Source organism: Microtus pennsylvanicus, chromosome 22 (genome assembly GCF_037038515.1).
Source record: "Microtus pennsylvanicus isolate mMicPen1 chromosome 22, mMicPen1.hap1, whole genome shotgun sequence".
Classification (NCBI taxonomy): Eukaryota; Metazoa; Chordata; class Mammalia; order Rodentia; family Cricetidae; genus Microtus; species Microtus pennsylvanicus.
In genome coordinates this window covers 33700598-33722751 of record NC_134600.1, presented here as the reverse complement: position 1 = coordinate 33722751, position 22154 = coordinate 33700598, and the positions used below count along the sequence as shown (strand labels likewise).

Below are 22154 nucleotides of genomic sequence, written 5' to 3'. Positions count from 1 at the left end.
AAGAGTATTTATAATAAATGAGCTGAATTCACCTCAGCCAGGAGTATGTAATGATGGGCTGTGGGGCCGAACTCGGGGCTTCTCCAGAGGAGCATGGTCGGGGTCAAAGTCCTTGAGACAAGTGCTCATGCAGGATGAGCTCAGGGCAGTGGGGTTCACAGGGCTCCCTCATCTGAATATCTGCAGCACCAAGAAGGGCTTGACACCTAACCAAAGCCAGTAACTGCTTGGATGCTACCACAGAGCAGTTTAGTAAGAAGCCATTAATATACGACCCTTGGCATCCTCAGTATTACTGTACGTGGCTTATGATGAGAGGAAAAAGAATTCAGTCTTGATAAACACTACGAGAGTCATTGGCTTTGCAAACACTGGATTTCTAAGATAGTATTGCATATAGAATTGGCAGCAACATTACAAATACCATATGATGAATAAGAGTTAGCCATTCTCAATCAGAAGAGAATGTAATCGAAAGTAAATTACACAATAACGTTAGAGAATTATGAATATAATTTTATTTTCTTAAAAAATATGCATGTAATAAGTTAATCATTGTTAGAGTCTCTAGTCTGAGTTACACAATATGTAGATGGAGATAGTTCACGCTATGACTAGAGGGAGATGCAACAACCAATATGAAGCATAAAAGTCCAGTGTACTGGAAGAACACTGCAGATATACTGTGGGGTTCGAACGAGAAAGCACCCAGACTTTTTCTTTTCCTTCAATGGGAAGGCATGCCCGATTCAGTTAGCTGAATCTGAAATCTCTTTGCACAAGCAGGCAGCTCCCAACATTCTGATTTCCAAGTGAAAGGCATTCACTTAAGTGTCTTTAATCATCGCTCTTTCAGAGGACAGTGTGGAGCATACTTCCTGAACTGACATTTCAGAACCATGAGTCAAGGAAAAGGAACGGCCCATCAGCCAGGTGCAGAATCAGGAAGTCGCTAGCCATGCTCCCAGAGTCTTTGCAGGCAGTTCGGATGAAAAGGGAATATACCCAAGAGATGCTCTATCATATGACAAAAGCATTTGTTCAACTATGTTCATAGCAGTATTATTTGTAATAGCCAGAACCTGGAAACAACCTAGATGCCCTTCAATGGAAGAATGGATGAAGAAAGTGTGGAATATCTACACACTAGAGTACTACGCTGCGGTAAAAAACAATGACTTCTCGAATTTTGCATGCAAATGGATGGAAATAGAAAACACTATCCTGAGTGAGGTATCCCAGACCCAAAAAGATGAACATGGGATGTACTCACTCATAATTGGTTTCTAGCCATAAATAGGGGTCACGGAGTCTACAATAGGTGATCCTAAAGAAGCTAAGTAAGAAGGTGAACCCAAGGAAAAACATATAGTTATCCTCTTGGCTAAGGGAAGTAGACAAAAAAAAAAAAGGAAAGAAAAGAAAAGGGAATGGAAGGGACTGTTAGCCACGCACGCTCAACAAATGAAACGCTGACACAATCTCACGACACATTAGTACACGTTAACATCACGCTTAGAGACTTACTCAACATAGTAAGTTCCATATATGGGATCATCGATTTTTTCCCAGCCATACGGGAGCTCTGAAAAATAAAAAGTTATTTCTTTCAGTAAGTAAAGAATAGATATCACAATTTCCTAATAAAAAGTAATATAATTTAATTGTTCATAGATTTTTTAAAAATGGTCTTCCAAGCAGAATAAAATGAATAAAACCGATAGGAGTGGCCCAGATTTCAGACACACTGAGGGAGCTGTAAATAGCACCGACTGGAGAACTGGCAGTTAAACCCGAATCGCCCTTCCCTAATGATTTCCCGCTGGGGTGGGCTGTTTGCTCCTGCCTAGGATGAGGCTCGCGCCTCATCGTGTTCCCACAGTCCAGTTCCGTCCAGAAGGCTAACCCGCTTTCCTCAGAGGGGATGCCGCTCTCTTATTTGTTTGTGTTGGGAAGGGAGCATTTGGGGATAAATACCATATTTGCAGAATACATTCCTGAGGATAGCAAATTGTGGTGAATGAAACAAAGGTTGCACATTCGCAACTGATTGGGGTAGCAGCGGGCTGGGCCGCGCCATTCCCGCCACGCGGGTCAGAAATTTCTCGACTGAGGTAGTAGCGGGCAGTGCTATTCCTACCACAGCGGTCAGAATATGGATACTGCCAGGATTTTTACTGGATACATTTTTTTTTAATTTATTTACTTTTTAAAAAAAAGTCTAAAATTTCCGATGTAGTTTTCTTGAGAATATTTCTAATTCTCTAAGCTTAAGTTTAGTACACGCACATTGAGAATATCAATAGCTTTATAATTCTTGGTACTGTCAAGAACATGCTGTTTAAAACAAAGACTTTACTGTCTAACTCTGCTAGCCACATTCCCCGAGGCTTCGCAAGAAAGTCTGACAAAGAACACTTATTCTCCTTGCTAAACACCAATTCTATATATGTAATTTGAGAGCCAATGTATGCATTTGCATGCCTATGTAGTACATTGAGAGACATTGAACCGTGTTATTGTAGTAACATATATTGTGATGAACCAAGCAAAGTTACTGGAAAAAAATAGAATTATGGGTAATCGTGCCACACAGAAATAACCACTGTGAATATTTTGTATTTGGTTGAGCATATTTCAAATTGCTCTACGCTTATGGGCTAATTTTTAATTAAAGCACTTATTATTATATAGCTTGATATATTATTTGACAAAGTATCAATGGTATGAACATTATTGCAGGATTTAAATATCACAGAATAGCAGTTTGCAACCATCTACTATTGATTGTGGTGAACTTCCTATAATAGGCACCATCTGGGCATGACACACTACCAACTAAACCCTTTATTGCTTTTCTATGGAATATATTAGCAATGATAAATTCTCGAAGGTAGAATGTTGGATTAGCGGATTTGTGATCTTTTGTGTTTGTTTTACTTTTTGAAATTAAAATATAATTTTGTCATTTCTCTCATCCCCTCTCCCCTCCCATCCCTCTCAGATACACTCACCTTCTCTCTCCCAGTCCTTGCCCCTGGCCCCTGTTTTCACACTGCTGTTACATAGATAACAAATGCTTAGTCCATTTAATGTGACCTGTGCACCTCCTGTTCCCGAGGCTCAGAGACTATTGTGGAAAACGGGGCAGGAAAATCGCAAGAGACAGAGGAGTAAAAAGTCTGCTCTGTAACACTGCGTCTCCTAGAAGTATCGGGGCATCCACACTCATGAAGTCGCAATCACATGACTGCCTCAACAAGATGTGGACAAGAATGAACCAAAAGACATGCCAGCCTGGGAGGGGGACTCTCGTGGTCACCAGCCCTAGACCACAAGCTACAGGAACGCAAGGAATCCCGAAAGCAGGAGAAATGGTCCTCCCCAGGGACGAGTGCTCAAGCTCGTTATCCAAAGCCAACTGGATGTTGCTAGCTTGCCATCTTCCCATTTACAGGAGTGCAAATTCGTAGCCTCAGTGGGAACATATGAATGATGATTGTGCCATTAAATTAATTACAGATTCATGATTTCTCACTCCCAACTTTTAAAGATCTATAGATTTAGGAATTCAAACTTTGTGTGGGTTTAGAAGGCTGACCCAATGCAGTTACTTTCTTCCGTTTTATGACATTTCAAGTAGAGTTTCAGGGCAGTGCGTGAGGAGTCTACAGCCCAATGTGATCCTCACGGAAGGGAAGATAGAGGATTCACAATGCAGAGGTTTTCATCAGGTACCCAAAGCTAATGGAGACTCTGCCTATTAAAAATTCTCCCCTTGACGGTACTTAACCAGTGTCTTTTAGAAGCAACTAAAGCAGAAGAATAGATGTAGGGCAGAATGGTATCGTGGGCATTTGCCACTTATCAGGCTCAATGCATGAATCCATATTTCTAACATGTTTAATATCTTGACAGGTATATAAGAGCATGGAGAAGCAGTTCATAATGAAACTTCTAAGCAACCTTTCATCTCATAGACCATCCCCTTTCTCTTATTTCTTATCTCTGTCTCTTTTGCAGGTGAGCCACTCGTTCTAACTGGAGCCGGAGGTCAAAGCCGTTGGTTATCTCTGTCAGATTTACAATGGGAAAGGTCTTGGGGACAACTTGCTATACACGGTTTCACTCACCACCTTGATTTCTCAGAAATTAGGAAGAATCCGTTTTGCTCTTCCCGAGATGCTGATTTGTTTGCTTGCTTCATATTTCCAAGAAAATTATTTAAGAATTCATGATAAAATAAAATTTTGTTATAAACATATATACATTAAAATTATCTATTACTGAATTGGGTTCATACTTTGGGATGATTAATTTTACAGTATAGCCAATTCCCTATTACTAAAAACCACCCCTGGCTTCATTTTAAATACTCGCAGAGTTGACAGACATATAACAGCATATACATAACAATAACAAACATATTCATTGCTTCACTTTTGAAGGTAGTAGACAGACCAGTGTTTAAAAAGATAAGCGTAGAGCCAGCCGGTGGTGGCGCACGCCTTTAATCTCAGCCCTTGGGAGGCCGAAGCAGGTGGATCTCTGTGAGTTCGAGGCCAGCCTGGTTTATAGAGTGAATTCCAGGAAAGCCTCCAAAGCTACACAGGGAAACCCTGTCTCGAAAAACCAAAATAAATAAGTGAATAAATATAGCCTATGCTGCTCTTTAAAAAAAAAAAGGTAAGCGTATGTGTATACAATTGTATGAATGCGTTTGTGTGTATATATGTGTGTGTGTGGGGGGTATGTGTGTGTATGTATATATATGATATGGAACAAGCCAGAGTGTTGTGATGTTTTAATATCTGTACATTTTGTATGATATTTCAGATTAAGCATATCTACATCTCCAAATATTTGCCCCTTATTGTGGTGAAATGTTCAAAACCTTCCAGCTTTTTTTTTTTAAATTTATAGCAAGTTTTATTATATGTCTACAATATAGCTGGTCAGGCAACTGATTCTCCCTAAATGTGGGATTTGAGAGGTCAGCCCTGAACATAGGAGAAGTGGGGTTTTTATAGTCTCCAAACTGAAAGACTAGGGGACTTCCAAGAGAATTTTGGTTACATAGGAACTTGGCAGAACATCTTAGCAGAGTGATGGTCAGGGTATTACATATGGAAAATGTCAAGTTCCAGAAAATGGGTCAAGGCACAGTTAAATGCAAGTTTTCTAGTACATAGAAATGGACTTATTTTGAACTTGTAACAGAAATGACTACTACTGTAAGATGGAGTCAGGCTGGGTCATCAGAAGAGAAGTGCATATAAAGATAAAAATCCTGGGTAACGGATTATCAACTATGGTCGCTCTACTCTGGAACAGCACATCAGAAATCTTAAGTTTTCGAAAGGCACCGTGGTTGTCACTGACAGAGCTTTTGCTTTTGAAAGAGCGAGAATGACCTGAGCTAGGACGCTAATGAACAGTCACAACATCCACATGTAAAAAGAAGCAAAATTTAGATTACGGCTAAAGAGCACACATCTAGATGGTGGAAAGTGAAGAATTACTCTTCATTGTTAAAAAAAAAAACCAAGTTATTTAAAGTTGAATAGGCTCAAAAACTAATTATGTCCTCCTAAATTAAGCTAACAAATCAGAGAAGGAATTTCTAATATCACACTATTTACCCAGCCAGGAAAGCATGCACTCCGGGGCTCCTGGGTCCTGAACCATTTAGAACACTATTCAGCAGCACCTGACGGCTCTGAGATGATTAAGGTCACATTGACAAAAGAGCACAGACTCCACAAAGCGGGAGAATAAACATTTGCGGTCAGCAAGGTTAATGCAGAATTAAGAACTGTTTTAATTGAGATTTTCTTCAGGCCACGAAATTGTGATGCAAACTTGGTGATTAGATGTTTCAACCCTGCAAAATTTGTATGTGTGTCTAAGTTCATCTGTGGTTAGTCGTCAACTTTTTATAGTGGGAACAGAATCGGAAGATCACATGGGCATTCATTCCTGTGTGGAGGAACAGAATCGGAAGATCACACGGGCATCCATTCCTGCATGGGGGAACAGCATCGGAAGATCACATGGGCATCCATTCCTGCATGGGGAACAGCATCGGAAGATCACATGGGCATCCATTCCTGCGTGGGGAACAGAATCGGAAGATCACATGGGCATCCATTCCTGCGTGGGGGAACAGCATCGGAAGATCACATGGGCATCCATCCATTCCTGTGTAGGGGAACAGCATCGGAAGATCACATGGGCATCCATTCCTGCATGGGGGAACAGAATCGGAAGATCACATGGGCATTCATTCCTGCGTGGGGAACAGAATCGGAAGATCACATGGGCATCCATCCATTCCTGCGTGGGGAACAGAATCGGAAGATCACATGGGCATCCATTCCTGCGTGGGAAACAGAATCGGAAGATCACATGGGCATCCATTCCTGCGTGGGAAACAGAATCGGAAGATCACATGGGCATTCATTCCTGCGTGGGGAACAGAATCGGAAGATCACATGGGCATTCATTCCTGCGTGGGGAACAGAATCGGAAGATCACATGGGCATTCATTCCTGCGTGGGGAACAGAATCGGAAGATCACATGGGCATTCATTCCTGCGTGAGGGAACAGCATCGGAAGATCACATGGGCATTCATTCATTCCTGCGTGGGGGAACAGCATCGGAAGATCACATTGGCATCCATTCCTGCATGGGGAACAGAATCGGAAGATCACATGGGCATTCATTCCTGCATGGGGGAACAGAATCGGAAGATCACATGGGCATTCATTCCTGTGTGGAGGAAAAGAATCGGAAGATTAAATGTGAATCTTGTATGAATGCTGCCAGTCACTACTTTTCTTTATTCTTCTCTAACTTAAAATTCATTCTATTACATTTGGAGACTTCCATATCACCATAATAGACATTTCATTAATTTATATTTTATTTAATTTTTTTATATGATATGTTTTGATCATAATTTCCCTCCTCCAACTTCTTCCAGATTTCCCCCACCTACCTATACATTCACTTCATGTTTCCTCTCTCCCTCCCTTCCTCTCTCTTCTCTCTCTCAAACCTAACTGCTCTGTCCCAGTTTTAAAAAAATGTTTTAGGTCCATTTTAATTACAGAGAATAGACACACCTATGCTAGAGCAAAAAAACCAAAACAAACCAACAAAAACAAAATAAACAGCTTTTGGGTTACATAAGCAATATTTATAGACAGTTCAAAGATGGTCTACCTTATGGGAACGAGATGCGTATAGGAGAGCTGTGTGGAACATATTTTAGGGTTTCTTAGGAAAGATGCTCTTTGTCTGTCTTGCGCCATCGTTCTTTTGAACTGTGGTTCAACTTCATGCAATCTGCATATAATCATGCAATAATCCTTTCTTCTCATGTTTGGCTGGCCATCTCTGCTTGCTCGTCTTGAGTTGTGTCTGAGTTTGGTGACTTTGGTATGGCTATTGCCATTTGGCCTCTTTCTCAACCTGTATTCCATATTCCTAAAGAAGTTATTCATCGGGTTGATTTTTTTTAAAGCAGACTCAAATTATTTGGCTGACTCTTCCAGTCAGTATTTTGATACCATAAACGAAGGAGGATACAATATGACCTCTGTAATTTTTTTCCTAAATTGAACAACTTCATTTGGATCATAAGAAAAAAAAACCTGCAATAGCAAATAGAGGGATACTACACAAAGTCATGGGTCAGTGTTGTTCAAAAGTGTATGGATGATCTAAAGGAAGGCAGAGTGGAAGATCTCAAGGACATGATTAATTAAAAAAAATTTGTAATCTGGGTTGGATCTTGGACAAGAAGAAGGACAACTGACAATATTCAAATGAAGCTTTTATATTAGTTTAATAGTTTGCCTGTTATTTTATGGTTTCAGTAACTGTACTTGGAAAAATGGTATTAGGGAAAGTGGGAGGAACTATACACCATTTTCAATCTAATTTTTAAAAACTAACATTAGTTACCATTCTGCCATTTCTAAGAAAAAATTGCTACTGTTGATTCCCCTTCCTCATCACCCTAACCCTTGACCCATCTCTCCTCCGTTTTCTGTCTGTTTTCATATCAAATGTGTTCTTTTTATCTTTTTTTGAAATTCGTAGTAATGACCGAAGGGAAACATTGGAAAAAGATATTTCATTTATTCTCACTACTGGTTATATGACATCTGCTTAGCAATGTGCCATCAGATGCTCAAATCACAGGATATATTTAGATGGATAATATCAGATTTTCTCCAGTACTCGAGGTTAAACCCAGGGCCTCACAACATGTTACGTGAGACATCTACCCCTGAGCTCACGGGTCCAGCCCTAGCATTTAAATGTCCAATGGTTTAAATAAAACGAGACTGTAGGTTGTTTAAATTTATATTCTTTTTATATACTGTGTTTTTCAACAGGCAATTTGAAGAATGTGAATTAATTTTGCCATTTCATCTTTTAAAAATTCTATTGCCCCATGCTCTTCTTTAGTAGAAAAATATTATTACAACAACCTTGTGCTGCTTGTAGAAGATTCAGGCTTAAGGGCAGGAATGCAAAATCTAGACTGACAGCTGAGCCTTCCCTGTGAGGCAGATTGGTATGGCTGGGCGATACCCATGAAGGGTATGTGAAGGTCCACTCTGGTGGGCAGCCTAATGTCCACCCCCCCCCCCCCAAAGTCAAGAAGGCAAGCAGGTTGGAAGTGAGATATTGGATACTAGAATAGGGATCAGAATAAGGAACATCTCCTTCAACCTGTATTGTTTTTATTGACTTAGTTTCTTCTTTTTAAATATTGTTTTTCAAATTGAAGTTCTTGTTAGATTAAATTTTAGAGGCAAATATTATAGAAAGAAAGAAGAAATTGGGATTCTTCGGTTGAGTAATATGACATATAGGCCATGCGTCTATTAAAAGACCCGGCCTTCAATATTTTATGTTTTTGAGTATATATTAGAAAATATGACACTCTCCTGGAAAACTCATGCAGAAGTAGTAGCTAGAAGTTTTAGGAAATCTCACTGTGAATTTTAAAAATGAATCATTTAATTGCTTGAAAATTTATAGATGCATAAAATCATTTTGATCAAATCTACCATTGATCTCTTCCTCCCAATCCCAACCCCTTTTCATTCCCAAACACATGTACTCCAGTTTCATGGTTTTCATCCCACTGAGCCAAATTAGTGCTGCTAATATGTGCGTGGGGATAGAGCCATCCACTGTCCTGTGAGCCGCTTACCAGAGGCCACATCCCTGAAGAGAACTGGCTTTCTCTTCCCCAGTAGCCACCAACTGAATCTTTAGAGAAAGTTCTTTGGGAGGTGGGTCTTGTGGACTAGCTAACTTGGTAAGAGCACCAGCTGCTGAAGTGTTACTATGTGAGTTCCAATCCCCAGTATCCATTTTCCTTTTTGTAAGAGAATTTATATACTAGTGATAAACTAACCTAGACTGGTTTCCCAACATAGAAATTGCAAGCAAAAGTAACTTCTATACCTCTATTCCATTCAACCTGGAAAACAAACAACTTAGTTAAAACTAAAAACCCTAACAACACAATAAGAGAATGTGGTCCCTTTCTGTTGTGTTCTGTTGCCTTGCACTCTGATATCCCTGTACAGAGGAGCAGCATCATAGACGTTACCATGGGAACACAGGCTGGGAGGCATCCTCGGGAACTGTGGTGGAGCACATGGACGATTTTAGACCTAGTAAAGAAGAGCTGCCTGGACCATGCTTTATAGTGGGAATATTTAATTCATGTTATCATATAGATGAAATGTGAGTATTTAATTACCACAGCATGCTAATGAACTTTAACAGTATTGACCACAGCCAACTACAGGTTTCTTGTTGATAATCCACACCCTCATGCTGGAAGTTCTAAATAATACTGTGCTTCGGGATGGACCGCATGTGCGTGACGGTGACCCCACAGGATTGCATCACCAACTGTGGGGTGTTTGCTGTTGCTTTTGTCTGTCCACTCTGTGATGGGCATGACGATGGAGTTCCTTGGGCACTTGTCTACTGGAATTAACCCTACAATTCAGTGATACTTGACTATGAATTAGTTTCTTAGCACATTTTTACCAAGTCTGAAAAGAAATATGTGTGATTTCCTTGGCAGGCATTAGTGTATGAGCAATTATGTGTGCAGTAATATTGTGGGTACTCACTCCTTTCTACCTGGCAGAAAAAAGCTGTCAAATGCAGCTGTGCAATTCTGCGCTGCTAACAAGTCTGACGGACCTCCCCGGGATGGTGACATTAAATGGCAGCAGGAAAGTGTGGCACAATAAAGATTCTGCCTGGTAAAGGTTTAGATGTGGCCATATTTGGCTTAAGTTTGCAAGCTTCATTAGAAAGCCGAGGAGCGAGGAAATCAGGTGGGATTTGTCTTTTGTTCTTAAAGCACTGTAGAGTGTTTGTGGCTATAGAGGAAGGAACCTATGTGCTCAGGATTCAGAACACACAATTCTATTTCCTTCTTATCTTCCTTAAATCTATATTAATTCAACCTTCTCACTCTTTGTCAGTGGAATTCACTTCTGACAGCTTTCTGAAATGTTCTTGGCTTCTCACTGTGGAGCCTGACATCTAATTTGAGCTATAAGTAGCTAAACAGAGTAACACAGCTATTCATAGCCCACATGGCAACAGGATTAAGGGAAATAAACAACTGTAAGAGTTACAAGTCATGTTTAAGTAGGAACAGAAATGCGCCAGCCCACTAAAGTCTCTTGGTCACATAGGGAGTGTACTAGAAAGAGGAGTCGGGCAGGAACTTGGTGTGGACTCAAATGGAAAGACAGAGAACGTCAGTCCCAAGTGGAAAGTTCCCATCTTCACGTGGGGAAACATAACTGATACATTTGGTAGGTCTCACCATAGCTTCCAGGATCCTGGAAGAAAGGGGTTTGAAGCACCGGGAATGAGTGGTGTAAGTACTGGAAGACAGCATTAGAGGGAGGTGATGTTGGTGGCCTTGGAGACTTCGGATGAGATAGGACCACATGACTGCAGTTAACTGTCAGCTGAAATAAAAGATTAGGCCAGGAGAACCTACTGTGAAAACTACACTCCTCTAAAGGAAAAGGAGAAGGTACTCCTGAGAAAAAGTGTGATCCATCGGCTGCTCTGGGAATAAAAGACATTTGAAAAAAACCAGAAAATAGTAGATAGTATTCATATACAGTTTCTGTAAAAGGTCAGAAATGAGAGTCAAAGGTATACAACAAAGAGACCTGGTCACTCTCCCTCACATGTGGGCAAAAACAGAAGCACGAATTGTAATAAGACGGGAAGGTATCTTGAACCAAGCTCATAAGAATACAAAACAAGGTGCCAAACCAGATATTTAAAAACTGTGAACACAAAGAGATGGAAGAGCAATTGATAGAGAAGAATTTGTCAAAATGTTATTTTTGATGCTTGGTTGTAAACCTAGCCTTTATCAGCAAGATATCTTTCTAGCTCCAAAATACCATTGAAGAAAGCTCTGTGAAATAAACGGTAAGTTACAAAGTGCCTAAGACAGAATAGATCCAACTGAAGTATGACAAAGACCACTGAGAAAGAGCATGCAAAAGTCAATAGAATGCAAACTGTGAGAGAAATAAAAAGGTGGGAAGAATTGGTAAAATATCAATATAGAAGACAAGCAAAGACAGTCCAGTGTGGGAAATGGGGCCATGAGAAGAAGAAAAGAGAGACAATGCTTAAAATGGATCCCATAAATCAAAAACGCTCCTCGTTATCCCTGTCTTTATCCATCTCTCTCCCCGGTCTCCCTCAGCTCTAGAGTTTATTGTTTTCAAGATTACTTTCCAGACACCTGCTTAATTGAAAGAATACTTCAACTGAACATGACCCGAAGAAAGGTCTCAAGGCAAACATCCAATGCACTGAATTATAGATCTAACTTTGCAACAGCAAATAAAGAAATATGTATATGCCTAGACATATCCCATTTACCACATACCATATTTACATATACCACATAGCATTTACATATACCATACATAGCTAAGATGATTAAGAAAGAGAAGTGAGGAAAAAGCTGACTGGCCAATGGCTTCACCGACCCGTGTTTCAGCAACACGTGGGAGTCTCAGCAATCAAAACGGTTGATAACTGATTGAATAAGGACTTATAAAAGAATACCAAGAGGATGAAAAAAATTAAATGAAACAAGTTGCATAGAGCAATGTTTTACATAATATGATCAATAATCTAAACTCTGATAGACTTGAAGCTAACAGGAATAGGTGCAATTTACCCTTCTTGTTAGGATTTTCTAAACGACCCACAAAGAAAACATGACTCCATGCTATAAAAGTGAAACGGATTTAGAAATGGTAAAAATGAAAGGCTGGGCAAAGATGTGTCAGACAAACAAAAACTAAAAGTCCAGAGCAGATTGAAAGAGATCTAAATGTTGAACAGGCGAGATCACTGTCTTCTAACAAAAGGGTCTCCCTTCATGTCAAAACAAGTTCTCCCTACGTGCACACTCAGGACTCAGCCCGGGGGAGTCATAAAGCAGGACCTGCCATAGGAGTGATGAGAAACACACCGGTGAGAAGCCGTTTCCTTTCACTCAAAGACAGATACAACCAACAGATTACACATAAGGCAGAACTCAACTAATCTTTGTAAGATGTAGGGCAGATTTTGGGGGGTTCAGTGTGTCTTCCTCCCTCCTTTCCATCTACCCATCCAGTTTTACTCTCCAGAAGTATGAAATAGATATTCTCCTCGAGCATACATAGGATGTTCTTCAAATATTCAGATTATATTCCAAAGCATCTTTAATGTAATCGACACTCTCTGTAGTACCATAAGAAGCAGATATTTATATCAAAATCATAACTAAAGAAACTTTTCCATAGAAATTTAAAACTTAAAGAAAAAACAACTCTTGCAACAAAGAGGAAAGGTAAGATGAAGCTGAAGATTTTCTGTAAGTATGAGAGTGGACACAGTGAATGAACATAGTTACAATAAAATGTGTGGCTAGAGGAAATTTGACAGCATATATGGAAAATGGGAATAACGAAAGTTAATTTCTAATTTTAAAAGCTATACATATATATCACAGGAGCTGGAGATATGGCTCAGTGGTTACAAGCCGTTGTGGCTCTTCCAGAGGGCCTGGGTTCAATTCACAGCACCCATAAAATGGCTCTCTGCCATCCTTAACTCCAGTTAAAGGGTCTGGTGCCCTCCTGTGCCCTTTGTGGGTACCAGTATGCATACAGTGCACATGCACATACACAAAGGCAAAACATTTATACACATAAAGTAAAAATAAATAAATCTTAAAGAAATCATCAACTATTCATCTCCTGCAGAATTGCCCTTGTGAAGTTTGTCCTGCCTGTTGAACTGTGTGTAGCATTCGGGGTGTTGTGTGTTCTCAGGACAAATGTGAAACAATGCATTTGCTCATTGGCTTGATTAAACTGTATCACATGGTCTACATAGTCCTCAAACTTCTGTTCTATTTGATTTAACTGTATCACATAGTCTACATATAGTCCTCAAACTTCTGTTCTATTTGATTTAACTGTTTCACATAGTCTACATAGTCCTCAAACTTCTGTTCTCGGACCACCGGGCGGCGGAACGCAACGCGGCCGGACCACCGGGCGGCGGAACGCAACGCGGCCGGACCACCGGGCGGCGGAACGCAACGCGGCCGGACCACCGGGCGGCGGAACGCGGCCGGACCACCGGGCGGCGGAACGCGGCCGGACCACCGGGCGGCGGAACGCGGCCAGAGGACGCCCAGCGCAGCCGGCGGGGACCCACTGGGACCAGAGCGGCAGCAGAGGACACAGGCTGCTGGCGGCGGGAACCGTCCCAGCAGGAGAAGCAGGCTGCAGGGACCGCGCGCGCAACACCAAGAACAGATCGCCCCACTACAATTAAACCAAAGAGGTAGGCCTTCGGTTGGGGAGGTCCCTGGCAAAGGAGGAGCCGGGTCCTATTCCTGAAGACCTTTCTCAGGGGTGAGAGGGATCTTGGCCCCCGGCAGGAACCAGGAAACAGAGCAAGGGCATTTTGTAAGAAGAGCCCCTGGCCAGCAGGGGAACCTGAACCAGTTTTAAAAGACCCCTTAGATAGCATCGATAGGAGGAGATGGGCAGGCGCCAAGGAAAGAATTCACCCAATAATCTGAAAAACAACATGAAAACACCAGAACCCAACGATCTTACAACAGAAGGTCTCCAACACCATAACACAGAAGAAGTGGAAAAAATTGACTTTATGAAAGCTGTAGAGTCCCTTAAACAACATGTGAAAAATGCCCTTATAGAAATGGGTGAGAAGTATAACCAAAAATTTGAAGAAATGAGTAAATACGTACATAATACCCTGGGAAACCAAGAAAGAACGATCAAACAGGTAATGGAAACAGTTCAAGAATTGAAAACTGAAATGGAAGCAAGGAAGAAAACACAAACTGAGGCCCAGCTGGATATGGAAAATCTAGGTCAACGAGCAGAGCCTACAGAAACAAGCATAATCAATAGAATACAAGAAATAGAAGAGAGAATCTCAGATTCTGAGGACAACATAGAGAAAATAAACGCTCTGATCAAAGAAAACTGCAAAGCCAACAAATTCTCATCACAAAACATTCAGGAAATATGGGACACAATAAAAAGACCAAATCTAAGAATAATAGGAATAGAAGAAGGAGAAGAGTCACAGCTCAAAGGCCCAGAAAATATTTTGAACAAAATTATGGAAGAAAACTTTCCCAACATAAAGAAAGATATTCCTTTGAATATTCAAGAAGCATATAGAACACCAAACAGACTGGATCAAAGGAAAACATCCCCTCGCCATATAATAATCAAAACACAAAATATACAGGTTAAAGAAAGAATACTAAGAGCTGCAAAGGAAAAAGGCCAAGTAACTTATAAAGGTAAACCGATCAGACTTACACCTGATTTCTCTATGGAAACAATGAAAGCCAGAAGGTCCTGGATAGAAGTACTGCAGAAGCTAAGAGACCATGGATGCAAGCCCAGACTACTATACCCAGCCAAGCTTTCGTTCACTATAAATGGAGAAATCAAGACATTCCAGGATAAAAACAAATTTAAACAATACGTAGCCACGAATCCAGCCCTACAGAAAGTAATAGAAGGAAAATCGCAACCCAAGGAATCCAACATTGCCAACACTGCTTACAATAACTCAGGCATCTAGCGACCCTTCACTAGCACAACTCAAAGAAGGGAGACACACAAATTCTACTTCCAAAAACAATAAGAATATCTGGCGTAAACAACCACTGGTCATTAATATCACTTAATATTAATGGTCTCAATTCACCTATAAAAAGACACAGGCTAAGAGATTGGATACGAAAACAGGATCCAACATTCTGCTGTTTGCAAGAAACACATCTCAACCACAAAGACAGGCATCTACTCAGAGTAAAGGGCTGGGAAAAGATCTTTCAAGCAAATGGTCCTAAGAAAAAAGCAGGTGTGGCCATATTAATTTCTAACAAAACTGACTTCAAACTAAAATCAATCCGAAGAGATCGAGATGGACACTTTATACTCATAACAGGAACAATTTGTCAGGATGAAGTCTCAATCCTGAATATTTACGCCCCTAATATAAAAGCACCCACGTATGTAAAAGAAATATTACTAAAACTCAAGGCAGACATCAAACCACACACACTAGTAGTAGGAGACTTCAATACACCTCTCTCAGCAATGGACAGGTCAATCAGACAGAAACCTAATAGAGAAGTAAGAGAACTACTGGAGGTAATGAAGCAAATGGACTTAACAGACATCTATAGAACATTCCACCCAAATAGGAAAGAATATACCTTCTTCTCTGCAGCCCATGGAACCTTCTCGAAAATTGACCACATACTCGGAAACAAAGGAAACCTCCACAGATACAAAAAAATATCAGTGTCCACCTGTGTCTTATCAGATCACCACGGATTAAAGTTAGAATTCAACAACAATCCTACCTCCAGAAAGCCGACAAACTCATGGAAACTGAACAGTCAACTACTGAACCACACCTGGGTCAAGGAAGAAATCAAGAAAGAAATTAAAGTCTTCCTTGAATTTAATGAAAATAAAGGGACAACATACTCAAACCTATGGGACACCATGAAAGCAGTGCTAAGAGGAAAGTTCATAGCACTAAGTGCCCACTTAAAGAAAACAGAGAAAGCATACATCGGAGACTTAACAGCACACCTGAAAACTTTAGAAAAAAAAGAAGCAGATGCGCCCAGGAGGAGTAGAAGACTGGAAATAATCAAACTGAGGGCGGAAATCAACAAAATAGAAACGCAGAAAACAGTCCAAAGAATCAATGAAACAAAAAGTTGGTTCTTGGAGAAAATCAACAAGATCGACAAACCCCTATCCAAACTAATTAAACGACAGAGAGAGAACACGCAAATAAATAAGATCAGAAATGAAAAGGGGGACATAACCACAGACACAGAGGAAATTCAGAGACTCATTAGATCTTACTACAAAAGCCTGTATGCCACAAAACTAGAAAATACAAAAGAAATGGACATTTTTTTAGATAATTACCACATACCAAAGCTAAACCAAGACCAGGTGAACGATCTAAATAGACCTGTTAGTCGCGAAGAGCTAGAAACCGTTATCAAAAATCTACCTTCCAAAAAAAGCCCAGGACCAGATGGTTTCAATGCAGAATTCTACCAGAACTTCCAAGAAGAGCTAATACCTATACTCCTTAATGTATTTCACAATATAGAAACAGAAGAGTCATTGCCAAATTCCTTTTATGAAGCTACAGTTACCCTGATACCAAAACCACACAAAGACCCAACCAAGAAAGAAAATTACAGGCCGATCTCACTCATGAATATCGATGCAAAAATTCTCAATAAAATACTGGCAAACCGAATCCAAGAACACATTAGAAAAATTATCCATTATGATCAAGTAGGCTTCATCCCAGAGATGCAGGGCTGGTTCAACATACGCAAATCTATCAATGTAATCCACCATATAAATAAACTGAAAGAAAAAAACCATATGATCATTTCATTAGATGCTGAAAAAGCATTTGACAAAATTCAACACCCCTTTATGATAAAAGTCTTGGAGAGATTAGGGATACAAGGATCATACCTAAATATAATAAAAGCTATTTACAGCAAGCCGTCAGCTAACATTAAATTAAATGGAGAAAAACTCAAAGCCATCCCACTAAAATCAGGAACACGACAAGGCTGTCCACTCTCTCCATACCTCTTCAATATAGTGCTTGAAGTTCTAGCAATAGCAATAAGACAACATAAAGGGATCAAGGGGATTCGTATCGGAAAAGAAGAAGTTAAGCTCTCGTTATTTGCAGATGATATGATAGTATACATAAGCGACCCCAAAAACTCTACCAAAGAACTCCTACAGCTGATAAACACCTTTAGTAATGTGGCAGGATACAAGATCAACTCCAAAAAATCAGTGGCCTTCCTATACACTAAGGATAAGGAAACAGAGAGGGAAATTAGAGAAGCATCACCTTTCACGATAGCCACAAATAGCATAAAATATCTTGGGGTAACTCTGACCAAGGATGTGAAAGATCTATTTGACAAGAACTTTAAGTCTTTGAAGAAAGAAATTGAAGAGGACACCAGAAAATGGAAAGATCTTCCTTGCTCCTGGATTGGGAGGATCAACATAGTAAAAATGGCAATTCTACCAAAAGCAATCTATAGATTCAATGCAATCCCCATCAAAATCCCATCAAAATTCTTCACAGATCTGGAGAAGACAATAATCAACTTTATATGGAAGAACAAAAAACCCAGGATAGCCAAAACAATCTTATACAACAAAGGATCGTCTGGAGGCATTACCATCCCTGACTTCAAACTCTACTACAGAGCTACAGTATTGAAAACAGCTTGGTATTGGCATAAAAACAGAGAAGTCGACCAATGGAATCGAATAGAAGACCCTGACATTAACCCACAAACTTATGAACACCTGATTTTCGATAAAGGAGCTAAAAGTATACAATGGAAAAAAGAGAGCATCTTCAACAAATTGTGCTGGCAAAACTGGATGTCAACCTGTAGAAGAATGAAAATAGATCCATATCTATCACCATGCACAAAACTCAAGTCCAAATGGATTAAAGACCTCAATATCAGTATGAACACAGTAAACCTGATAGAAGAGAAAGTGGGAAGTACTCTACAACACATGGGCACAGGAGACCACTTCTTACGTATAACCCCAGCAGCACAGACATTAAGGACCTCATTGAATAAATGGGACCTCCTGAGATTGAGAAGCTTCTGTAAAGCAAAGGACACTGTCACTAAGACACAAAGGCAACTCACCAACTGGGAGAAGATCCTCACCAACCCCGCAACTGACAAAGGTCTGATCTCCAAAATATATAAAGAACTCAGGAAACTAGACCGTAAAAGGCTAATCAACCCAATTATAAAATGGGGCATTGAGCTGAACAGAGAATTCTCAACAGAAGAACTTCAAATGGCCAAAAGACACTTAAGGTCATGCTCAACTTCCTTAGCGATCAGGGAAATGCAAATCAAGACAACTTTAAGATACCATCTTACACCTGTCAGAATGGCTAAAATCAAAAATACCAATGATAGCCTTTGTTGGAGAGGTTGTGGAGAAAGGGGTACACTCATCCATTGCTGGTGGGAATGCAAACTTGTGCAACCACTTTGGAAGGCAGTATGGCGGTTTCTCAGGAAATTCGGGATCAACTTACCCCTGGACCCAGCAATACCACTCTTGGGAATATACCCAAGAGAGGCCTTATCATACAACAAAAGTATATGCTCTACAATGTTCATAGCAGCATTGTTTGTGATAGCCAGAACCTGGAAACAACCTAGATGCCCTTCAATGGAAGAATGGATGAAGAAAGTATGGAATTTATACATATTAGAGTACTACTCAGCAATAAAAAACAAGGACTTCATGAATTTTGCATACAAATGGATGGAAATAGAAAACACTATCCTGAGTGAGGTAAGCCAGACCCAAAAAGAGGAACATGGGATGTACTCACTCATATTTGGTTTCTAGCCATAAACCAAGGACATTGAGCTTATAATTAGTGATCCTAGAGAAGCTAAATAAGGAGAACCCAAAGAAAAACATATAGGCATCCTCCTGAATATTAACCTTCAGCAAGCGATGAAAGGAGACAGAGACAGAGACCTAAATTGGAGCACAGGACTGAAATCTCAAGGTCCAAATCAGGAGCAGAAAGAGAAAGAGCACGAGCATGGAACTCAGGACCGCGCGGGGTGCACCCACACACTGAGACAATGGGGATGTTCTATTGGGAACTCACCAAGGCCAGCTGGCCTGGGTCTGGAAAAGCCTGGGATAAAACCGGACTCTCTGAACATAGCGGACAATGAGGACTACTGAGAACTCAAGAACAATGGCAATGGGTTTCTGATCCTACTGCACGCACTGGCTTTGTGGGAGCCTAGGCAGTTTGGATGCTCAACTTACTAGACCTGGATGGAGGTGGGGGTTCCTTGGACTTCCCACAGGACAGGGAACCCTGATTGCTTTTCGGGCTGGGGGGGGAGACTTAATTGGGGGAGGGGGAGGGAAATGGGAGGCGGTGGCGGGGAAGAGACAGAAATCTTTAATAAATAAATAAATTTAAAAAAAAAAAAAAAAGTAAGATCCACAGGAAAAAAAAAAAAAAAAAAAACTTCTGTTCTATTTGATTTAACTGTATCACATAGTCTACATAGTCCTCAAACTTCTGTTCTACTTGATTTCACTGTATCACATTGTATACATATAGTCCTCAAGTTTAGGTTCTATTTGATTTAACTGTATCACATAGTCTACATAGTCCTCAAACTTCTGTTCTATTTGATTTAACTGTACCTTCTATTTGGGAAAGAGATATGGTGCCAGTCAAATTTTTAAGAGCTATAAAATGTATAGCAATGGGATCCTGTAAGTTACACATGTATATTCACATGCACAAGAGAAAGGGAGGAGAAAACTCAAAAAATTTACAATGTGGGAAATACAAAAAGTCATTCTAATAAAGGTGTCATTTATTTTTTTTAAGAATCAGCAACACAACACAAGAAAACTATCTGAAGTCGCCAAGAAGTGTGCCTTATACAGTGTGAAAAAAGTGAAAAGAGCCAAGCAAGCACAAATAATATGAGAACAGAGGCAATAATCAAAGGATGATTTGAATGAATTCATGCTAACAAAATTTAAAATATGAATGAAATGGATAGTCTTATAGAATTATGAAAATTGGTACCAAGGAAAGCAAAAAGCTTAAACAGATGGAATTTTCAGTCAATTTATCATAATAAACACCAAATTTTAAATACTAGGGGCAAATTCCTTTATAACCATTCCATTCCATGGCAAAGGACTTTCTTATTATAAACTTGAAAATTTTGACAAAATAAATGTAAAAAAGGTAATCAGAGAAATAAATGTTAAACTGGAAGGAAACCTCGAATTTAGTTTATTCTAGTCTGCTTATGGGTCTCACACGCATATGATACACACACACTGGGAAGGCAGAGATGTGTGTGTGTGTCCTCACCCTGATACACACACACTGGGAAAGCAGAGATGTGTGTGTGTGTGTGTCCTCACCCTGATACACACACACTGGGAAGGCAGTGATGTGTGTGTGTGTGTGTATCCTCACTTTGATACACACACACTGGGAAAGCAGAGATGTGTGTGTGTGTGTGTGTCCTCACCCTGATACACACACACTGGGAAGGCAGAGATGTGTGTGTGTGTGTGTGTCCTCACCCTGATACACACACACTGGGAAGGCAGAGATGTGTGTGTGTGTGTCCTCACTTTGATACACACACACTGGGAAGGCAGAGATGTGTGTGTGTGTGTCCTCACCCTGATACACACACACTGGGAAGGCAGAGATGTGTGTGTGTGTCCTCACCCTGATACACACACACTGGGAAAGCAGAGATGTGTGTGTGTGTGTGTGTCCTCACCCTGATACACACACACTGGGAAGGCAGAGATGTGTGTGTGTGTGTGTCCTCGCCCTGATACACACACACTGGGAAGGCAGTGATGTGTGTGTGTGTCCTCACCCTGATACACACACACTGGGAAAGCAGAGATGTGTGTGTGTGTGTGTCCTCACCCTGATACACACACACTGGGAAAGCAGAGATGTGTGTGTGTGTGTGTCCTCACCCTGATACACACACACTGGGAAAGCAGAGATGTGTGTGTGTGTGTGTGTCCTCACCCTGATACACACACACTGGGAAGGCAGAGGTGTGTGTGTGTGTCCTCACTTTGATACACACACACTGGGAAGGCAGAGATGTGTGTGTGTGTCCCCTCACCCTGATACACACACACTGGGAAGGCAGAGATGTGTGTGTGTGTCCTCACCCTGATACACACACACTGGGAAAGCAGAGATGTGTGTGTGTGTGTGTCCTCACCCTGATACACACACACTGGGAAGGCAGAGATGTGTGTGTGTGTGTGTCCTCGCCCTGATACACACACACTGGGAAGGCAGTGATGTGTGTGTGTGTCCTCACCCTGATACACACACACTGGGAAGGCAGTGATGTGTGTGTGTGTCCTCACCCTGATACACACACACTGGGAAAGCAGAGATGTGTGTGTGTGTGTGTCCTCACCCTGATACACACACACTGGGAAAGCAGAGATGTGTGTGTGTGTCCTCACCCTGATACACACACACTGGGAAGGCAGAGATGTGTGTGTGTGTCCCCTCACCCTGATACACACACACTGGGAAGGCAGAGATGTGTGTGTGTGTCCTCACCCTGATACACACACACTGGGAAGGCAGAGATGTGTGTGTGTGTCCTCACCCTGATACACACACACTGGGAAGGCAGAGATATGTGTGTGTGTGTGTCCTTACCCTGATACACACACACTGGGAAAGCAGAGAATTCTGCAGCCGTGGGCACTGGTTGGCTACCCTCTAATTCAGTCCTATACCCCAGAAGTTAGTGTCTCACCTCTGAACTTGAGGGCTCAGCCACGAAGCTCACCTCCTTCCTCAGAGGTCAGATACAGGACCTGCGTTATTTTACCT

At 40.9% G+C, this 22154-nt stretch overlaps 1 protein-coding gene across 6 annotated transcripts in view; it reads right to left on the bottom strand.

The window, feature by feature from the left end:
- Nucleotides 1-22154, bottom strand: part of Magi2 (membrane associated guanylate kinase, WW and PDZ domain containing 2) — a 1214245-nt gene that overhangs the window by 275522 nt on the left and 916569 nt on the right. For all 6 annotated transcript variants that reach the window (XM_075955872.1, XM_075955873.1, XM_075955874.1 and 3 more), the window contains one exon: nucleotides 1528-1585. In XM_075955872.1, coding sequence (XP_075811987.1) covers nucleotides 1528-1585 — 58 coding nt within the window. The remainder of the gene's footprint in view (nucleotides 1-1527; nucleotides 1586-22154) is intronic.